General features: G+C 40.9%; 1 protein-coding gene across 5 annotated transcripts in view; it reads left to right on the top strand.

The window, feature by feature from the left end:
* Window positions 1-19165, top strand: part of Cttnbp2 (cortactin binding protein 2) — a 158461-nt gene that overhangs the window by 10372 nt on the left and 128924 nt on the right. For all 5 annotated transcript variants that reach the window (XM_052720079.1, XM_052720077.1, XM_052720078.1 and 2 more), the window contains exon 2: window positions 3534-3641. In XM_052720079.1, coding sequence (XP_052576039.1) covers window positions 3534-3641 — 108 coding nt within the window. The remainder of the gene's footprint in view (window positions 1-3533; window positions 3642-19165) is intronic.

Raw genomic sequence — 19165 nt, 5'->3', positions numbered from 1 at the left:
TTAGCAGAGTGCTTTGCACATGAGGCTTCAGAGGAACAAGAATGATAAAACACACAATTAATTAAAATCTTTAGAATGAGCAGCAGCAGCAGCATTAATAAAACAATGTCCTCTGAAGCACACAGGAATTGCAGTCACAGTAGGGAAAGCCAGGTTAAAAGTCTAGTTTTCATCATAGTCAATAAACTGAGTTTATTGAACTTGGGTTGGTAGAGTTAAAAACAGAAATAGACATTTAGGCAGTACCCTGTTCCTCTCTCCACAAAACATCTCGATTATTAATAGCAACTGCTCATCTATACTCCGTGCCTAATTTTATGCATATGTTCTTGTGCAGTCCTCAGAAGAACTGTACAGAATAGGTGTTAGGGTTTTCAGTGTGTGGCTGAGAAAACAGATCGCTTGATGAAATGCTTCTCAAAGTGGGCTCCATCCTTCACCTCAGCAGGAACTTGTTAGGCAAATTCATACCCACCCCTACCTTCCTTAAGTCAAATTTTAGGAGTGGAGCCCTGCTGTGTTTTAAGAACAAGTCTCACGTGTTCCATCCTCATGCTGAAGTTTGAGAACCACTGGATTATATAACCGCGTGTGATAATGCTCTGTTAGTGGAAACAGGATTTCCAATGGAATATTGGACTTTACCACTTACTGGGAGCATCTCTACAGTGGCCTACTGGGCAATGGTTTTCCTACACACCCTAAGGTCTGCTGTAGGTTTATTTCCCTCTCCCCATCCTTAGGATCTGCCTTGCCAATAACTGCTCTGTTTCATGTGTGTGTAAAAAGAAGCCATTTAACTAGGAAGAATGTTTAAGAAGCTTTCTTTGGAGAGCCATCTGGGTCTAGTTTCTTTCCACTGTAAATCATGGTTCTCTTTACTAAAGGCTTCTTGGGAATGAGATATGACTGGTTCTGGTCATGTCTTGTGACAGTCCCTGAAGTCATGGGGTTTGCTGTGCTTGCTTCTGTGTATTCATAGAGATAGTCTGGTGTTAGACACTTAAATGCCAAGCCATTTCTCATTCACTGATTGATAGAAGGCACCCTATTGTTGAAATTATTAAGGCCACTCCACATAGTTAAAAGGGAGGTTTATTTAGTGGCGTAACTTACAAATGAAGGGATAGGTAGGTTGCAGGGTCCGGGAAAGGTGTAGCGCAGTCCAGCGGTGTTCTCTGGAGAACTCTGCACAGTCTACCTCCAGCGTCCAGGGTCCAGGAACCAAGAGAGCCGGCACATCCAGATCTCAGGTCTTCAGGGTCCTCTCTTGACCCCGCCTTGTAGGCGTGACAGTTACCGAAGCCTCAATGGGGGTTGGAATTTCCAGATCAAAACTGGAATGGCTGCCCACTACATCTCCCCCTTTTTGTCTAAATAAGAAGGTTCTAACCTAATACAAGACTATATACAAAGGAATGGTTATCAAATATTGTCAGTTACCAAAGCCTCAGTGGGAGTTGGAACTTCCAAATCAAAGCTGGATTGGCTACCTGCTACAGCACCCATTTTATCTGATGTTCACACAGCCCATTCTGGAATGTTGGTGCTGTGTACCACACTCACAGACAAGCCAGGCACAGGCACAGCAGGTGCATCCTGGTTTAATTTTTTACTAGTTGCAACATCTGTGTATGTTTTCACACTCCTGAATTGTTTCTTCAACTAAAAACAGAGGTGATGGTGTCCCATGGGTTAAACTCTGTCTTTGAGAATACTTTGGAAAACACCGAGTGCTACAGAAATGTGCAGTTGAATTCTGGAATGTCTTGAAGAACAACTTCTGAGCTTAGGTGACATGAGACATTTGGTAATGAACTAGGTTGTCTCAGTGAGCTAGGGAGTGAATGTGTTTATCAAGTGTGTCTGCACAGAGTGGAGAGACCATGAGAATTTTGCAGGGGACCTCAGACTCTGCACTAATCCGATCCTGGCTATTAGCTTTCTGATTGATCCTCTCTCAGTTCCAGCCATAAAATGAATGTCAGAAAACCTCCATGTAGAAGTCATAAAGAAAGAGGTTGGTTAAGGACAAGAATTTAGAGTCACCTGGTTATCTGTGCAAACATAACTGAGAGCTGGGAAGTAGTCACCAGGGAAGGCTGTTAAAAAAAAAAAAGAGGGCCTGGAGAGTTGGTTCAGTGGTTAAGAGCACTTTCTGTTCTTGCAAAGGACCAGGGTTCAATTCCCAGCCGCCACATGGAGGCTCACCATCTCCTCAGGCACCAAGCATGCATGTGGGACACAGACATACATGCAGGCAAAACATTCATACACACAAAATAAAACAAATCTAGAGAAGAAAAAGAAATGATAGGGCTAGAAGAGCATGGGGTATGGAACAGGGCCACCACGGGCCTTGTACAGACTCCTTGTGATGTACCTAGGTTTCTAAGAAGCCTAATTTGCTACCCTTTGAACCACATCTTCACTTCCTTATAGAAGAGCAAGAAGCTACATAGGTTTATTTATCTCTGTAGCATAGTTACAATGTCACCTGACCTCAAGTCAAAATAACTATATATGGGCGATGGTTCAGGCTGATTAAAACTATATCTGTGTGTGTATGTGTAAATGAAGAAGAGTTGGCAATATGAAGAATGTATTCATTAGAAAGGGTCAATTGGTATTTGACTCTGTGGATTCTTGCCTATGGCAATGTAAATCTGAGAATGTCCAGATATCTGACTTGAAGAGAAGACAGAATTCTGAAATTTTAGTATTTTCAGGTTTTCTAATGTTGGCTGAATGGAAGGTGGAACATTGCTTCATGGCCCAAGTAACACATCTGTAGGCCAGATTTGGGTATAGACTGCCAGCTGGTGGCCTCTGCTGTAGAGTGTTCTGTAAACAAGACCTGTTATTATTGGATGTCCTGGAATTTATAATAGCCTCCCAGGAGCCACTATGTCAGGGACCCTCCAAGGAATACATCTGTGTTTTCTTGTTACCCTCAAAACTAGCCCCCATCCCAAGGCCAGGCCTGTTTTGACATAGACTCCAGGGACTTTTAAAATTTGTGCTGCATAATTTGAAGAGATTCTAAGTCCAGATGTTTAGGCAGGCAGAAAACTACATCTCTTTTGAGGAGAGATTTGCAGAAATAGCATGACATGATTTTCTCTTTCTAGAAGGCCAAGCATAAGTCTATACTCTAATACAGTGGATAGAAATGATCTCTAGGTTGTTCAGGTCTATTCTTATTTCTCTCTTTTGTATGTATGCACATGGATGTTTATTTAGGGGTAAGTGTGTGAATGTACATGTATGTATACAATCATATGGAGACCAGAGAACAATCTTGGGTATCATTCTTCAGACATTCCGACTCCTCCTGTTGTAAAGACGTGGTTTCATTGGCTTGAAGTTTGTTAAGGCTAGACTGGCTGGCCAGTGAGCCCCTGGGAACTGCTGGCTTCCTCTTTCCAGTATTTGAGATGGATGTTTTGTAGTCAACATGTTTGGCTTCTGGATATACATCACTCTTCCAGGAATGGTTTTGTACTGACTCCATTTTTCAATTTTCATTCCAGAAAAAAGATTTTGATGTGGATAACCTCAGCAAGTCAGAGCTGCGGATGCTCCTCAGTGTGATGGAAGGGGAACTCGAAGCCAGAGACTTGGTCATTGAGGCCCTGCGGGTAAGAACATTCTGGGAGTGTGTCCTTATCATTTCTCAGAGGGCCAAAGGCAGAGGTACTTTTCTTCTTAATTTTTGAATCAACTGCATTTAAAATGTTACATTAGGCAAATGTATGCTCCTCACTCAAAACATCAACCGAGAACCTACACAAGACAAACAAGTCATATGGGTGTTGAGATGAGAATACACCATTGAAAATGGGAGATTTGAGAAGTGTACTGTGTTAATCAGTAATCCTTGCATGTATCACATATTTATTTGACCTTACACATACAATTTTAGAAAATTGGTACTGATAATATATCTTTTACTTCCTATGTAAGTCATGAGTGATACTTTCAATTTTCAGAAACTCAGAGTTAAAATGAAGATGTTCATATCTTCAAATTATTTTTCTCAGAGTTTTCAGTAACTTAAAAATATTTCTATCATAGCTTACAAAGAATATATCAAATGCCTCAATTACATTTTACTTTTGAAATAATGTTAAACTGTCTCGATGCAGTTTTCTGATTGGAACTTCCACATCTTGACTTGCTTTGGTATATTAGTCAACTGTAAGTTTCAGTTTGGTTTTGGTTTTTTTTTTCCCTCTTTGCTAGTCACTTGTACATAATCAGATATATCTTGATTCTCAGTTATTTGGCAAATAGAGCTGTAATTATTACATAGAAAGCATAGGTTTATCTTATTTCATTAAGTATTATTTCCTAAAACTTTGTCCTAGGAATATTATTGTACATGTGAGAATCTGTAAAAATGTAAAAATTCCGCTGATTGTTGCCTGTGACAAGAACTTTGATGGGGAAGAAGGGAGGTAAGAATGGTAGATGGTCACATAGAATGGACAAGGGTGTGCCCTGTACAGGGGTGTACCCAGCTGTATGGGGGTGAGAACTTGGTCCTGAGCGGGAGTGGAAGCAGTTCCTGAATTTCACATACTGGAAATTGATGCAGAAGGTATATTATTTACCATTAGTTCAGTGACCAAGAGCAATTTCCCCATAAACTGGGAGTCTGGTTGTATCATTTGCAAGCCGGCATTGAGGTGGAGCTACAGATTTTATCATTAGAAGCTTTGCTAAGTGGACATTTGCATAGTTTGGTTGTGACTGTTGTCTGTCCTGTTCCACATGGAGAATATAGTACTACCATATGTGCCCCTGTTCCAAAATGCAGTCACCTCTTGAAACCAACTGGAAACGCAGGGCTCCAGCTTGCCAGTCTATGTTTTTCTGTTCTGTATTATCATGCAGGATGCACTGACTCTGTGCACCCTCCTGCTGCTTACGTAAATGTTTGAACACTTCACAGATTCTTTGTTTTTATGTTTTAAAAAGCACATGCATTTTCTTTAATTTAATTGCAATATTTTCAACTGGAAGAGTACAGGCAAAGGTTCCCTAATGATCAAGTGGATATCTTCTGCAGAATTGGAGTCTGAATTATAAAGGCACTTACACGGCACAGTCAGTGGTTTAAATTCTAATCAAATCCTATTTCTCATGCTCATAAAGTATTTCTGTTGTGCTTAGCTAACCTGCCAGTGACATTATGGATAATTGGAAGTTTAAGTATGCTATATTAAAGTAAAAAGTTTAAAAAAATTAAAAATCTCCATTGATTGCACTATACATTTCTGATATCTAATAGAAAAGTAACTTATAGTAAGTGGAGAAGATCTTGGAGGAGTTAGGGCAGGGGAGACTATCATCAAAATATATTGTCTGAAAAAATCTCTGTTTTCAATAAAAGAAAAATAGAGAAAATATGAATTTCCTTTGATGTATGTTTACTGGAAGATATGATGAACTTGATGTCCGATTGCACTTACTCATAGCATTTCTATAAATGCAGTTGCAAGAGAATCCTGATCCAAGCCTACCATAGTGTTGACTCAGATACAGTGAAGTGGTTTTCCTGAAATGGTGAATGACTTCTGGTGAAGTTCCAAACAAAAGCGCATGTTTAGCCAGGCCTGGGGGTGCATGCCTGTGATGGATCTCTGCACCAGAGAGGCAGAGGCAATGAAGTCAGCATCAGTTCAAAGCAACTGTGGTCTACATAGCGAGACCCCATGTCAAACAAAACAAATGAGAGAGAGAGAGAGAGAGAGAGAGAGAGAGAGAGAGAGAGAGAGAGAGAGAGAGAGAGAGAGGAAAAAGTATACATTTACATGGGAATTCAATCTCTAGAAAATTCAGTTTGTTAAAATAATTTAAATTAGTTGTTTATTGATAAAAAGGAACTCCTCTCTTGCCTCAAAATGGTCATATGTTAAGTTCTAATGAGAGGAATAAACTGAGGGGCATTGAAAAGTTTGGGGAAGACTCGAAAAATATTCCTGGAGGCAGGCGGATTGATGAGTTCAAGACCAGCCTGGTCTCTAGAGTGAGTTCCAACATAGCCAAGGCTACACAGAGAAGCCCAGTCTTGAAAACTAAAAAAAGAAAAGAAGTAAAAAAATTCCTAAGTGTGTGGTAGGCTCACCTCCCTGCCCTCTAAGAGCCAATTAACGAGAAAACAAAAATGTTCCGTCCTGCTTCAACATAGCCTGTGGGGCAGTGCTGGCTGAGACCAGTCTCCTATGTTTAGAGATGGAAATCAAACAAACTAAAGGGAAGCCCTGAGAGAAGATGATCCAGCTCGGACCACACATGGGCTCACTGACCAGGAGCCGTCCACTCTCTTTGTCATCCAGACCCTGTGTGGAATTCAGAGTGTGAGATCTTCTTAAAAGCTTTTTTAAAATGATGTTTATGGTTTATTTAAATATTTAGACGATCTGGTTTGAAGAGTGGGTAGTAATGGAATTTTCACATACCTGTGGTACCTGGGATAGACTCAGCTGCCGGGATTACTATTGTTCCCTGTGCGTTTGATGGGAACTAGTCAAACATTTACCTGCCTCCAAATGTGTCACTAACTTGCCTTTTCCTTAACTGTGCAGCAGAATGTGGTTTCCTGGCTGATTAATGCCCTAGAAAGAAACTGAGAAGAAGAAAGGATGTGAAAATTTTTAGTTCATGTTAGCAGATAAACTTACCTATAAATTAAGAACTAAAATCCCTTTAATCAGTAACCAGTATACCATGTCTCTGCAAGTGAAGTACATTGGTTTTTTTAAGTAAAAAAAAAAAAAAAAAAAAAAAAAAAAAAATTGCTATTTGAGCTTAATAATTAAAATAAAGGATAACTAATTTGTACCCTGAACTGTAGTAGATTTGGAAATGATTATATTGTGACGTGTCCACATTCTTTAGAATTTAAAAATGTGTTTCGGATCAAGCTGTTTCACTTTCTAAACCATGTGATCCTTGTGGCTTTGAGTTTCAAGTCATAATGATTTCAGTGATCGTTGAGTAGGTAGCAGTAGACATTTGAGAAGAGTCCATAAATGGAAGTTTGGAGGGAGTAAAACAGATCACAGTGTGTATCGTGGCATTTTGGCAACTTTCCTCTTTAAGATAAAAGTACTTATAATATAAAACATTCATAGCTTTGTAACAGTATTCACTTTAACACTTTTCAAAAAATATTTTTAGGCATGGTCCTCCTGTATAGCCCAGGATGGCTATGAACTTGCAGTCCCCCTGCCTCAGCCTCCTGGGTACTGGGATTGCAAGCATGTACCACCATGCCCATTTCTAAGAACAAGCATCTTTGTTAAGAAGGAATTATATTTTAAAAAGAGCAGTACTGATGTCCGCATCATATACACGGATTTCCTGTATGTCTCTTCCCCGCCTTTTTATATGAGATAAACAAAATTGACTGTATGAAGGATAGATAATTCCCCTCTTAAACTTCATAAATATGCTAACTGCAGGAGTCAGATTTTCAATTCTTTGCATTGGAATTTCCAAAACTTGACCGCTTTAGCATTTCTTTACATGGAATGCTCTTCCAGCTCTGGTAACCTTTAGGGACTATCATGTGGCAGAAATGCCTACAAGAGACTATGTAAACAGCTGCATAAAAGACGCCCAAATTACATTGAAGGTTACTTTCTCTCTCAGCGTTGTGAAGATGAGTGATGGGAGCTGGAGAGGCAGCCCTGTGCCAAGTCCTCATCTAACTGCCAGGATTATTTTCGTGTTACTCCCCTCCTGAGGGAGTTGGATTCCTCTGCGTGGCAGAAGCCTGATTTGGGGTAGCCCGGCATGCCTATGTACAGTAAAAGGAAAGAGAGGAGGTGGACCGCAAGCTTCTTTCAGAGTGCTACTTTCTTCCCACCCTGTTCAAGAGTTTCTTGAGTTCCACAGGGTAGCAAGTACTTGTAATTGCAGGACAGGAGGCTGAGGCAAGAGGATCGAGAGCTTGAGGCCAGCTACGTAGTGAGATCCTGTCAAAGATAAACAAAAATGTATTTATTGAATACCTACTAGATACCAGGCAGAAAAGTGAAATTAAGATGCATTTATGTAGAGACATACTACACCAAACCTTTCAGAGAAATGCTGTATCCTGACCTTACATATTGTAAAATTAACTCTTCCCAGCAGTGTCAGTTAGACCAGACTTTGCTTTCTGCAAACCGTCGCCAAGTGCATTCAGAGCTTTCCTAGATCGATCTTCATTTTATAATAAAGCAAAACAAAAGTGTGATCTACTCAATGGGTCCAAAATGCAGAGAAATTTAAGGCCTTTAAATATTACTCTAAATTGAAGCAGGTTTTCTCAAGCCCAGCGCTGTTGCTGTTTGGGACTAGATTCTTTTGTGGGGAGGAGAGAGTATGCAGTATCCTTCAGGGTGGTCAGCAGTATTCCATATTGACCTCCCTCCCACCCATGCTTGGCAACAGCATACCTAGCTGTGATTACCAAGGAAGGTTTCTTGTGAGGGCTGCAATTGCTCCCATGGGGTCAGCACCGTCCTGAAGTTGTCTTGACCACGAGAAATATCACTTTAAAATCCTATCTGTAGCCAGATGGTGGTGGCACTCGCCTTTAATCCCAGCACTCGGGAGGCAGAGCCAGGCAGATGTCTATGAGTTTGAGGCCAACCTGTTCTATAGTGCAAGATCCAGGACAGGCACCAAAACTACACAAAGAAACCCTGTCTTGAAAAACAAAAAAACAAAAACAAAACAAAAAAATTGTATTTGTAAAAATAAATGTAGGAATTTAAATGATTTGAGCCCATTGTGATAGTCTTTTCCTTATGAAATACTGATACTTCAAAGCTTAAGGTTAATCCCCAAATGCCCATTTTAACAAATTTTATGACCCTTTCCAAACATGCCACATATTTTACTATTTCAAATTGCAGTATGGTTTCTTTTCCAGAACTTAAGTGCTTTACTTTTCAAAGTGAAATATGCTTATGGTTGTACTGCTCAGTGCTGGAATCTTGATAGAGAACATATGTTGCTGGGGGGAGGGAGGGTCAACCCAGAATAAGCAGATGCCCACCCTTCCACTGACCTAGGCTCCTTAGGATCAGACAGAATAATGTCTTCTACTCTAGTTTTAAAACCAGCTCTTGGGGAATGGCAGCATATTGTGAGAATACCTTGTACATCATGCATGCCAAGTGTTGATAAAAGAATACTAATCTGGCTTTTCATTGGTTTCAACTAAGTAAAACAGAAAAGGTTTTGTCTTTCAAAGTTCCCCTATGATTGCTGGCAACTGATTAACCAAAGTGTATTTGTGTGCGTGTGCGTGTGCGTGTGCGTGTGAGTGCGTGCGTGCGTGCGTGTGTGTGTGTGTGTGTGTGTGTGTATGTGTGTTGTTCATTTTAATGAATGGATTTGATGAGCATAGCTGAATTCACAAAAACATGAATTTATTCCTTTCCTTTCCTGTCCGTGGAGATAAGACTTGTCCATGTCTGGAGAAAAGAGAGAAGTATTAGTCAGCCTTTATGTCACTTCTACAGCAAAATCAGTTTTCATGAAGTACAAATGGCCAGTGATTTTAAAATACTGTTGTATTTTGTCCAGGAAAACAAAACCAGAAACTAACAATTTCATTTCCTTCTGTGAAATTGTATTTTCTGTAGTGAACAGTTACCATTAGTTTTGAAAAGTAGAATCCAAGAGGAAGAGTTCTGTTGTATAGTGGAGGACATGCAGTTGATGTTACAAGCACAGGTCCAAGAGCAGTGATCACGGGCTGAAGTTCCTGGTTCTTGTGGCCCAGTAAAGCAGTGGTTCTCAACCTCTCCCAGTGCTGCAGCCTTTAACCCTCACAGTGTGGTGACCCCCAACCACACAGTCATTTTCAGTGCTACTTCATGGCTGTAATTTTGCTACTGTCATGAACCATAATGTAAATATTTTTGGAGATAGAGGTTTGCCAAAGGGGTCTCGACCCACAGGTTGAGAACTGCTGCAGTAAAACCCTGTGCCAAGGTCATGTGATGATGTAGTGAAAAATAGAGATGATTTATTAAGAAATGGGTAGAACACATGAGAATTGGAGTAGGTAGGTGAGCAGGGAAAGCATATCCACTCAAAAAAAAAAAAATGGTGAACTGCAAGGCCCGTGCATGAACTTTATAGGCCATTCACAGCATTCACTTTCTCATTGATCACCTGCTGGGTTTGCTGTGCATGGCCCAGGTGAACAGGAGGTTCTCGTCTCTTTTGTCATGTGTCAGGCTTGCTGTTGCTCTCTCCACTCCCACTCTCCTACCACAGTGATGATGATGTTACCAGTCTGGGCCCAGTTCCTGAGCCAGACAGTTAGCTGGATGAAGCTTCCTTCCTGAATATTAACACATTATGGAAATATTCGTGAGGAGAACAAACTGCCAATGAGGCTTGTGGAACTGGGTGATGTATCTCTCCAAACTGGGTGCAATGCATAGGCAGAGTGACACATAGGAAGGCGGGAATGTGGTTTTGTGCGATTGGAAGATACTGCGGTTACAAGGGCCTGTATTGCAGTTACAAGGACAGTTTCAGCATGACCTGAAAACAACTAGATATTCTTTCCAGCATTCTGTCTACATTTTAGCTGTATCGTCTCACTGCCCAAAGGCTAAGATGCAAGTTAGGGATTTGTGTAAGATTTTTCCTTATTATATTTATGATTAATTCTATATCTTGATTAGAAAAAGGTAATAAGGGTTTGAAGTAACACCCTCAAAATCCTATATTTTCTTTTTGGTTGTAACATTTAGGGGAAAGAATAAGAGGTTTCTGGTTCTACCTTTCTAATATTCTGTGTCAAACTGTAAGTAGGATTTTGTTTGTAGTACTGGGGATTGAACCCAAGCCCTAGCGTATTGTTTTTACTTGATTCAATGAGGACCGTGACCCAAAGCAACTTGGAAAGGGAAAGGTTTATTTTATCTTACAGCTTACAGGCCATTGTGAAAGGAAGTCAGGGGAGAAACTTGTCTTCGTTAGGGTTTTATTGCTGTGAAGAGACACCATGACCGTGACAATTCTTACTAAGGAAAACATTTAATTAGGGCTGGCTTATAGTTTCAGAGGTTTAGTCCCCTATCATGGCAGCAAGCATGGTGGCATGCAGGCAGACATGATGCTGGAGAAGGATCTGGGAGTTCTACATCTGGATCCATAGGCAGCAGGAGGAGACAGAGGCAGGCTTGAAATTCTGAGACCTCAAAGCCTGTCCCCAGTGACACACGTCCTCCAACAAAGCCACACCTCTTCCAGCAAGGCCGCACCTCCTAATAGTGCCACTCCCTATGAGCCTAGGGCGCCATTTTCTTTCAAACCACCACAGAACTCAAGGCAGGAACCTGGAGGCAGGAACTAAAGCAGAGGCCACAGAGGAGTGCTGCCTATTGGCTTTCCTCACTGGCTTGCTCAGCCTGCTTTTTTATGCAATGTATGGTGTCCAAGAGTAGCACTGGCCACCCCTACATTAATCATTAATCAAGAAAATGCCCCCCAGACTTGTCTCCAGTCCACACTAGTAGGGACATTTTCTCTGTTGAGGTTCCTCCTTCACAGATGCCCCTAACTTATGTCAAGTTGTCAAATTAACCAGCATGCTACATGAACACTTAGCAAGTTGTATCACCAGCAGTAATTTTATGTTGTTGGAGCCGGGGTCTTGATTTATTCCCAGGATGTCTGTGAACTTGTGAGCTTCCTGCCCCAGCCTCCTCAGTAGCTGAAATTGTAGGCCCGTGTCACCATCTGAAGCAGTAGTTTTTTGATCAAATAAAATTAGGATAGCAATAGCCTGTATTTCAAGTGGTAATTGAAAAGAGTGGAGAAACAAAATGAGAAGATGCATGCATTCATTCGTTCAACAGAAATTTCCTATCTTTGTGATGTTCTTTGCTGTCCCAGACATCAAGAGTACAGCAGGAAAACAAGGGCCTGATTTCTTTCTCATGGATCTTAGACTCCAGTGGAAGAGATGGGCATTTAACTGACATGAGAAAAATCAGATATACTTGTGAGTTTATTTGAGCAAAATGATGGCTTATGAAATGGGTAACCAGAAAAGGTTCAGAGCTGCTACTGGGCAGTATGGACAGTGAGTTTTTATGGACAAGAAAGTAAAAGAAAGTAAACTACAAAAATAGCCTGATTGGTTTCAGCTAGTTTTTTTTTTTTTTTTTTTTGAATATGGATGGGTTGACCAGTTGGCAAATAGTGATTGGCTGAGGCTTGATTGTTTATGATTGGCTGACACTTAGTTGTTGTCTTTCTTCTTCAACGAAATTAGGATTTCAGTGGGTTTGCATACTCCCTTAGACTGGGGTTCCTTACATAGGAACTCAACATCTGGAAATAGCCTAATGCCAGCAGCAGTAGCCACTGACTTGTTTTGAAAAATAAAACAAAAATATTGAAATCCAGATGACTATGATGTAGGGAAAAGAGCAAATGCTATGAGAAAGAGTGGAGAGAAGAGTGGAAATCTAGCTTGTATTAGAGGAGAGGAGGCCATACCCCCTAAACCTGACATATTGTGAACTCAGCTGGACAAAAAGTTCAGATAGAGGTAGAAAGCACCAGGGTTTTCTCAGAGGAAGGACAGTGATTGTTGACATCAGAAGGTCAGAGGGAGAATGAATGGAAAGAGATGAGAAGGGGCAGGCCGGGCTGACACAATGACAGAGATGCTGTTTGCACTGTGTCCTCCTGATCATGTGAGAAGCCACGGGAGTGTTAATTATGAGGGATTAATGTGCATTTTCTAATGATCCTTTTTAAAAACTATAATGCATTGAATTGTGCAATGGAAGTTTTAATTTTTTAAATGTAAATAATTTAGCTACATCATCAATCCTGAACTGCTGGAGGGATTTAGGAGAGCCCAAGGGCTTACACAGCCAATCCAGAGGTCATGTGAGAATCGAAAGTCTGTTGGCCCTTTCCCAAGACATCCAAACCATGCATCTTCTCCATCACTTTTATTGCTTAGCAATAAAGTGTTTTTATTTAGAACATTAAGATTTAGCTGATTATGAGTGCTATTCAAGATTGGTTTAAATTAAGATTGATATGGAAAGTTTCCCACCAGGCATCTTTTGAAAGACAAAGTTCTGATTTCAATTTAATTTTCTCCAAATCTAGTTTACCTCAGTATACTTTAGATTTTTAAATTAAATGGGTTTTATGTTTTGGTGCCTTCTTCCTAAGGAATGTAAGCCAACTCTATATTCCAAAACATACTTGTATTCAAATTCCTTTAAACTCTTTTGTGTCGATTAGAGTTAAATGGCAGAAGGTGACTTTGCATTGTAGCTGGAGTTTTCCTGCCTGGCCCACAGTCAGGACAAATCTCTGTCACCCGCCAGTCCCACAGCCACTCAGACCCAACCAAGTAAACACAGAGACTTATACTGGTTACAAACTGTATGGCCGTGGCAGGCTTCTTGCTAACTGTTCTTACAGCTTAAATTAATTCATTTCCATTAATCTATACCTTGCCACATGGCTCGTGGCTTACCGGTATCTTCACATTCTGTTTCTCATCGTGGCGGCTGGCAGCGTCTCTCTGACTCAGCCTTCCACTTCCCAGCTTTATTCTCCTCCTTGTCCCGCCCACACTTCCTGCCTAGCCAATGGCCAATCAGTGTTTTATTTATTAACTAATTAGCAACACATTTGCCATACAGAACATTCCACAGCATTGCATAGTGCTAGAAGGAACGTAACAAGAGTGGAAAGGATCTTCCAATGCTGTCTGAGTTCATTCCGTCCTCAAGCATCCATCCAGGCTTATTTGAGTAGACTACTGGAGTGTGTTATCACTTAATAGCCCCACACAAGCAATGCATGTTAGAATAAACAAGCATTTCATCAGCCCAGAATCCTCCTGATGAATCACGCTAGGAAACAGCAAAGATCCACTCAGTGTCAGGCATGGATCCAGGTATTATGTCTATCAAAATGGAACTGCATCTCATATGGGCATTACGTTTTCTTCAAGAATCTTGTCTTCACTTCCTTTCGCTCTTGTTTTAAAGAAGAGATCTCATTGTATTTTTAAACTGTCTTCATTTACTTGGGCTCAGGTTGTCTTCCTGCCTCCGTCCCACATGTTCAAGAGGAGTATAGGCATACGCTATCATATACAGCTTGGCACTAAGTCTTGATGGTTAAATTTCTATGGATAGTAATCTTAATGTAGCATAAATCAGACATGTTTTATATATTCAAGTCTGAGCAGAAAATTAAGTTTTATTAGTGTATATTAAATGTACAAAACAATGAATTTCATTATGTTTTTTATGAATATAATTCTGTCTTTCATACCACCATATAGATTTCCTTCTTTAACACCCCACCTACTAGTACTCTTCCTGCCAAATAGTCCCTTCTCTCTTTTTTCTTATCTTTTATTTATTATCATCATTATTAAATATTATTTTGGTTTTTAAATCTAGTTCTGCATATGAGATATGCAGTTAAGGTAGCCTTTAAAGGTAGCCTTTAACATCCTACATAAGTAGGATGGAGAGATGTTTTAATATCACAACTTCTGGCCTGTCCCAATGCACTTGCCTGTATTATAAGGATGAAACAGTGTCATATATCACAGGACCCAACCTACAGTTAAGCCCACAGTACTTGAAAAAAATACATTTCCAGATGTTTTGGTAAAAGATTCCCCCACGATACACACAAACCTTTCATCTCAGTGAACTATGAAAAGTGTAGGTCAGATTCTGGTTCCTTTCGTTTTCCTGAATTCTGTAGTGGGTATTTGTTCCTATACCTCTGGGTAGAATTAACACTTTTCCAAATCCGAGTGGCAGATAAGAGCCAAAGCAATCAACCTGATCCACTCTCCTCACAGCAAGCCTGAGGCGAGCTGGGAGATAACTGGTTCTGTGGACTCAGACAGGCATTATGGAAGGTCATACCACAGACTGGAAAAAGGGAGGGCCGGCATCATTTCCAGGGGTGGGAGCAGCTGCCATCTGGAGGCCGGGTAGTCAGGAGAGTGCCTTTTAGGAAGAGTAACGGCTTTTGTTACAGTTTGTCAGCCAGCATTTTTTTTTTAAACAAAACCATTCTCTTCCAAGTAGGACTTAGGAATTTTGAAAACACTTAGAGTTGGCAACTTGTGAAGACCAGCACAGTGAAAGTTCGGCCAGGGAATTACTGTCCATACTTGTCTTTGCCTTGCTCCTCTGTTCCCCACATGGCGACAGCTAGGGTCCTGTACTGGGTTAGATCTTTCGATTTGGGTCATGGTGAAATTAGACTTGTCAACGTAGTCCTCCTCTGGCCTGTCACTCTGTTCCCCACATCTCTTCATGTTGGGAATAGATTGTATATTATGCTAGATCTTTTGATTTTTGACGGATTACTTTCAAGTGTGCATGAATAATTCTGTTTGTCATTACCACCATCTAAAAGTAGAAAACATGGAGGGAGGTGTTCTATTCTTTTAAACCAAAACAGTTCCGTTCCCACCTCCTCTTCCTCCTATCCACCAACAGTGACTCTTTATTGACATCATTGGCTGGGTGAAATTTAAGCATATGGAGAAGGAAAGGGACTTAACATTTTTAGGGTTTGTTTATAAGCCAGACACTTCACATGCATTATTTCTTATCTCTGTGAAATCCCCTGAGATCCACAATAACACCCGTGCTTCAGGAATGGAGACGCCAAGACTGAGCAAGGCGTTTTCTGTCTGCCTCTAGCCTCCCCTCTCACACGCACATCCTCGTCAACGGTGTTAGGAAAGTGAAGCATTTTCCTAGACCTGGCTCTTTGTTTCCCTCCAAATGCAGCAAATTTCTCGGACCCGCCCCACACCCCATGCATTCATCAGCTGTAAATATCAAAGCTACGCAGAAACTGTAGCTACAAAGAATTGCCAGTCTTCTGATGTTTAGTCATTTGCTGATCCCTTTCAAGAGATTGTGGATAATTATAAACAGAAACCAATTCTCAAGATTTCCGAGACCTTACTTGAATGGAAGTTCTGACATTGTAAAAGAACATCATTGGTTATTAATGTTTTCTCTCCATTAATTATCACATAGAGTTTGCACTTTTCTATAATAGGATATGATCCTGCATTCTCAGATGAGTGTGCTTGTGACTGCTACTCTCCCTGAGTGTACCTTAAGGAAACAGATTTCTGTGAACAGACTCACGATGCCAATGGACAACTGCTTCCATCCGAACCCTCCTCCCACAGTTTAGACTAAACCTGTCTCCTCTTGTTATGTTTCATTTCTCTTTCTTTTCTTTTTTTTTTCTGATTTTCTCAATTTGGTTCTTGATTTGAAAAACAGAAACAAAAAAGAGAGAAAGAGAAAGAATCAGCAGCCAACATATTGAGCCATTGAATGTAGGCCTGGATTGCTTTCTATAAAAGGCTGTTGTACTAGTTTTCTTTTCTGAGAACTTTATACACTAATACTACATCTCTGTCATCCCCACCCACCCTCTGCCCTGTACTGACTTTATTATATCATCTCTTGATTTTTTTTTCCCAATCAGAAGTGGCCACGTAACCAAATACAATGGGTTCCCATCTTGAGTGAATGCAAGCCAAAACAAGCTTAGCCACAAAATAAAAGCAAAGAAAATGTAAAGAGATGGCATGGAAGTTCTTTCCAAAGTAGTGCCTTTCTCTCACATTGTGTGGAGAGTTTATGCAGGAAGCCTGTGCATAGACATCAACTTTAGGGCCAGGCCCTGAGTGTGCTTCTTTAAGGAGAATATTCCTAAGCCTGCTCAGTACAAAGCCATAGTCCAAGAAGAAAAGACAGTAGACACATCTTTGGGTAGGCTTAGCCTGGACTCTTGTGGTCATGTTCTGTTTCTTCAGGTGGGTTTTAGCATAATAAAAATGAAAGAGTTCTTTGAAGAGGTGTTCATCAGGAGTTTCCCCTAAGGCGCTCACCTCACTTAGTGGCTATGACTAGCTAGAGAAGGTGGATGTCGAAAGCAAGAGTAATGACAGGTACCACCCATGAAAAAAGGTTGATGTTTTAAGTAATTAGAATATTGAAATGTAGTTCTCTTTCACAAAACCTAAATCAAGAGACAGATTTCTTTTGATTTTGCATTCTTTATCTTACTTTTACTGTATGAATATTTGCCTGTGCGTATGTCTTGCCACATGTCCCTAGTGGGTTGGGGGTTGGGGATCAAAAAAGGGCATCAGATCCCCTGGAACAGGAGTTAGAGGCAGCTGTGAGCCACTGTGTAGGTGCTGGGAATCGAACCTGGGTCCTCTGCAAGAGCAGCCAGTGCTCTTCTAACTGCTGGGCCATCTCTCCCGCCCCCCTAAGTAAGTTCTTAACTACTTTTAAGAAGTCTTTAAATAACCTTTGAAAGTTACCATCAAGTTGGTGATGACTGGTAGCTGGTGAGTCATGCCCTCCTTCCTGCAGAGAGACTCTGAAATGCACCAGGTAAGCATGGTGACGGTGTAACCCCAATGCTAGAAACCAAGGCAAGAGAATTGTGAGTCCTCGGCTGCATATCCAGATCCAAAAAAAAAAAAAAAAAAAAAAAAATCAAAGGCACTGAACTTCCTGCTGGTGTGTCTTGACGGAATAATATGATCTCACTGATGTAATTAAGAAGCTGCGGTCTCTGCCTAGCTATATCAATGGTTCCGTGGGGCTTTGTTCCCCTTCGGAAAGTGGTAATAAGACATCAGTTGGGTTTGATGAAAGAAAGGTTGGTTGGAAAATTAGTGGAAGAATTTTAGAAAAACCTGAACAGGCATTGTTAATGTGTTAAATTCTTAATGAGTTTAAATTCCAAGCAGTTGACAGTTGAGATTCTCCTTGGGCTCTGGGGTAGGAAAAGGATACGGTAAAAATAGTATTTAAGGGAGATTATGTTGGCCTCTTTTGGAAACAGATTGACAGAAAAGGGGAGGAAACGGATCTGAGGCAGCAATTACAATTGGCATTTGTTAAGTGTGGTGCTAAAGCTCTGAATCCTTGGTGAGGACTCTTAAGTAAAGGGGAAACATCGTGTGTATGTGTTTGTGGGGGGATTAACAGGACTTGATAGACCTGGGATTGTAAGTAGCAATAATAATAATAATTATTATTATTATTACAGTGTATGTGTGCATTGGCTCCTAACTTCTGAGAGAAAATGGTGGTTCGTCGAGCAACTTGATATGAGGGCAGAAGGTTTTGCTTTTGTTTTTCCTTAAGGACTTTTTATTTGTGTCTCCTGGGGAAAAAGTCCGATGTCTACTCCGGTTCTCCCAAACACCTGTCAACAATTGTCTTTCAACATTTAATTAATAAATGGTCCTTTGGGCTAAACTGTCATATCTGGTGCTATGCTGGGTACTAGGAAACTGGCACCAAGTAGACAGTCCTTTTTGTATGGGAATTACTACCTAGGAAAGAATATGGACTGCAATTAACAAGTTCCACCCTCCTAAGTGCAAGATCATTTTCTGAGATCCTAACCAGTCTGCCCCTCATGTGGACAGCTAACAGGCTTTTATCTGAGAACTTCAGTCCGCCTGACTAAGGTAGCACTTTTCTCAGGTTAAAAGAAATTCTTTCTCAGGAAATTGTACGTCTCCTCATGCAATGAGATCTCCAACCCGGCTTTTCCTTCTAGAGATGTCTGGACCCTGTGAGGAACCCTCTGCAGGGTTCTGACCTGTGGGCTTGTTCTGCTTGAAGAAAGAAAGGATGCAGCTGTATGACCAGCTTCCTGCTTTATCTTCCATTCCTATGTGATAAAGCACTCCAGGACGTCATGATTTTAAACAATAAGTCACTTACTGTCCTCTCAAATGGACAGTTTTGTCTGGGCTGAGTGAGGACAGCTTACCACCTCTACCTTCCGTGGCAAAGGGCGTATGTTGGACCATTTACATTCAAAATAGTTGCCCCATGTGTTTTCTGTCTGCTGGGAGCTCAGTGAAGGCAACATGCTTGGGCATCCTTGTCACACAGTGGCAAGGATGCAGCAGGGAGCCTCCTGGGGGCATAAGGTAGACTCTGCTCATTCCTGAGAGCCTAGACCACTGCTACTTTCTGTCTCATTCTATTCTTCAAGCAGTCACAGCCATGTGGTTGAAGGTAGATAGAGACCTGACCTCATAGGAACGCGGACCTTGAATACT

Source organism: Peromyscus californicus, unplaced genomic scaffold (genome assembly GCF_007827085.1).
Source record: "Peromyscus californicus insignis strain IS unplaced genomic scaffold, ASM782708v3 Scaffold_6__1_contigs__length_162567912, whole genome shotgun sequence".
In the NCBI taxonomy this organism is placed as follows: Eukaryota; Metazoa; Chordata; class Mammalia; order Rodentia; family Cricetidae; genus Peromyscus; species Peromyscus californicus.
The sequence above is the reverse complement of the archived record's forward strand: the minus strand, read 5'-3'. Positions and strand labels throughout refer to the sequence as shown.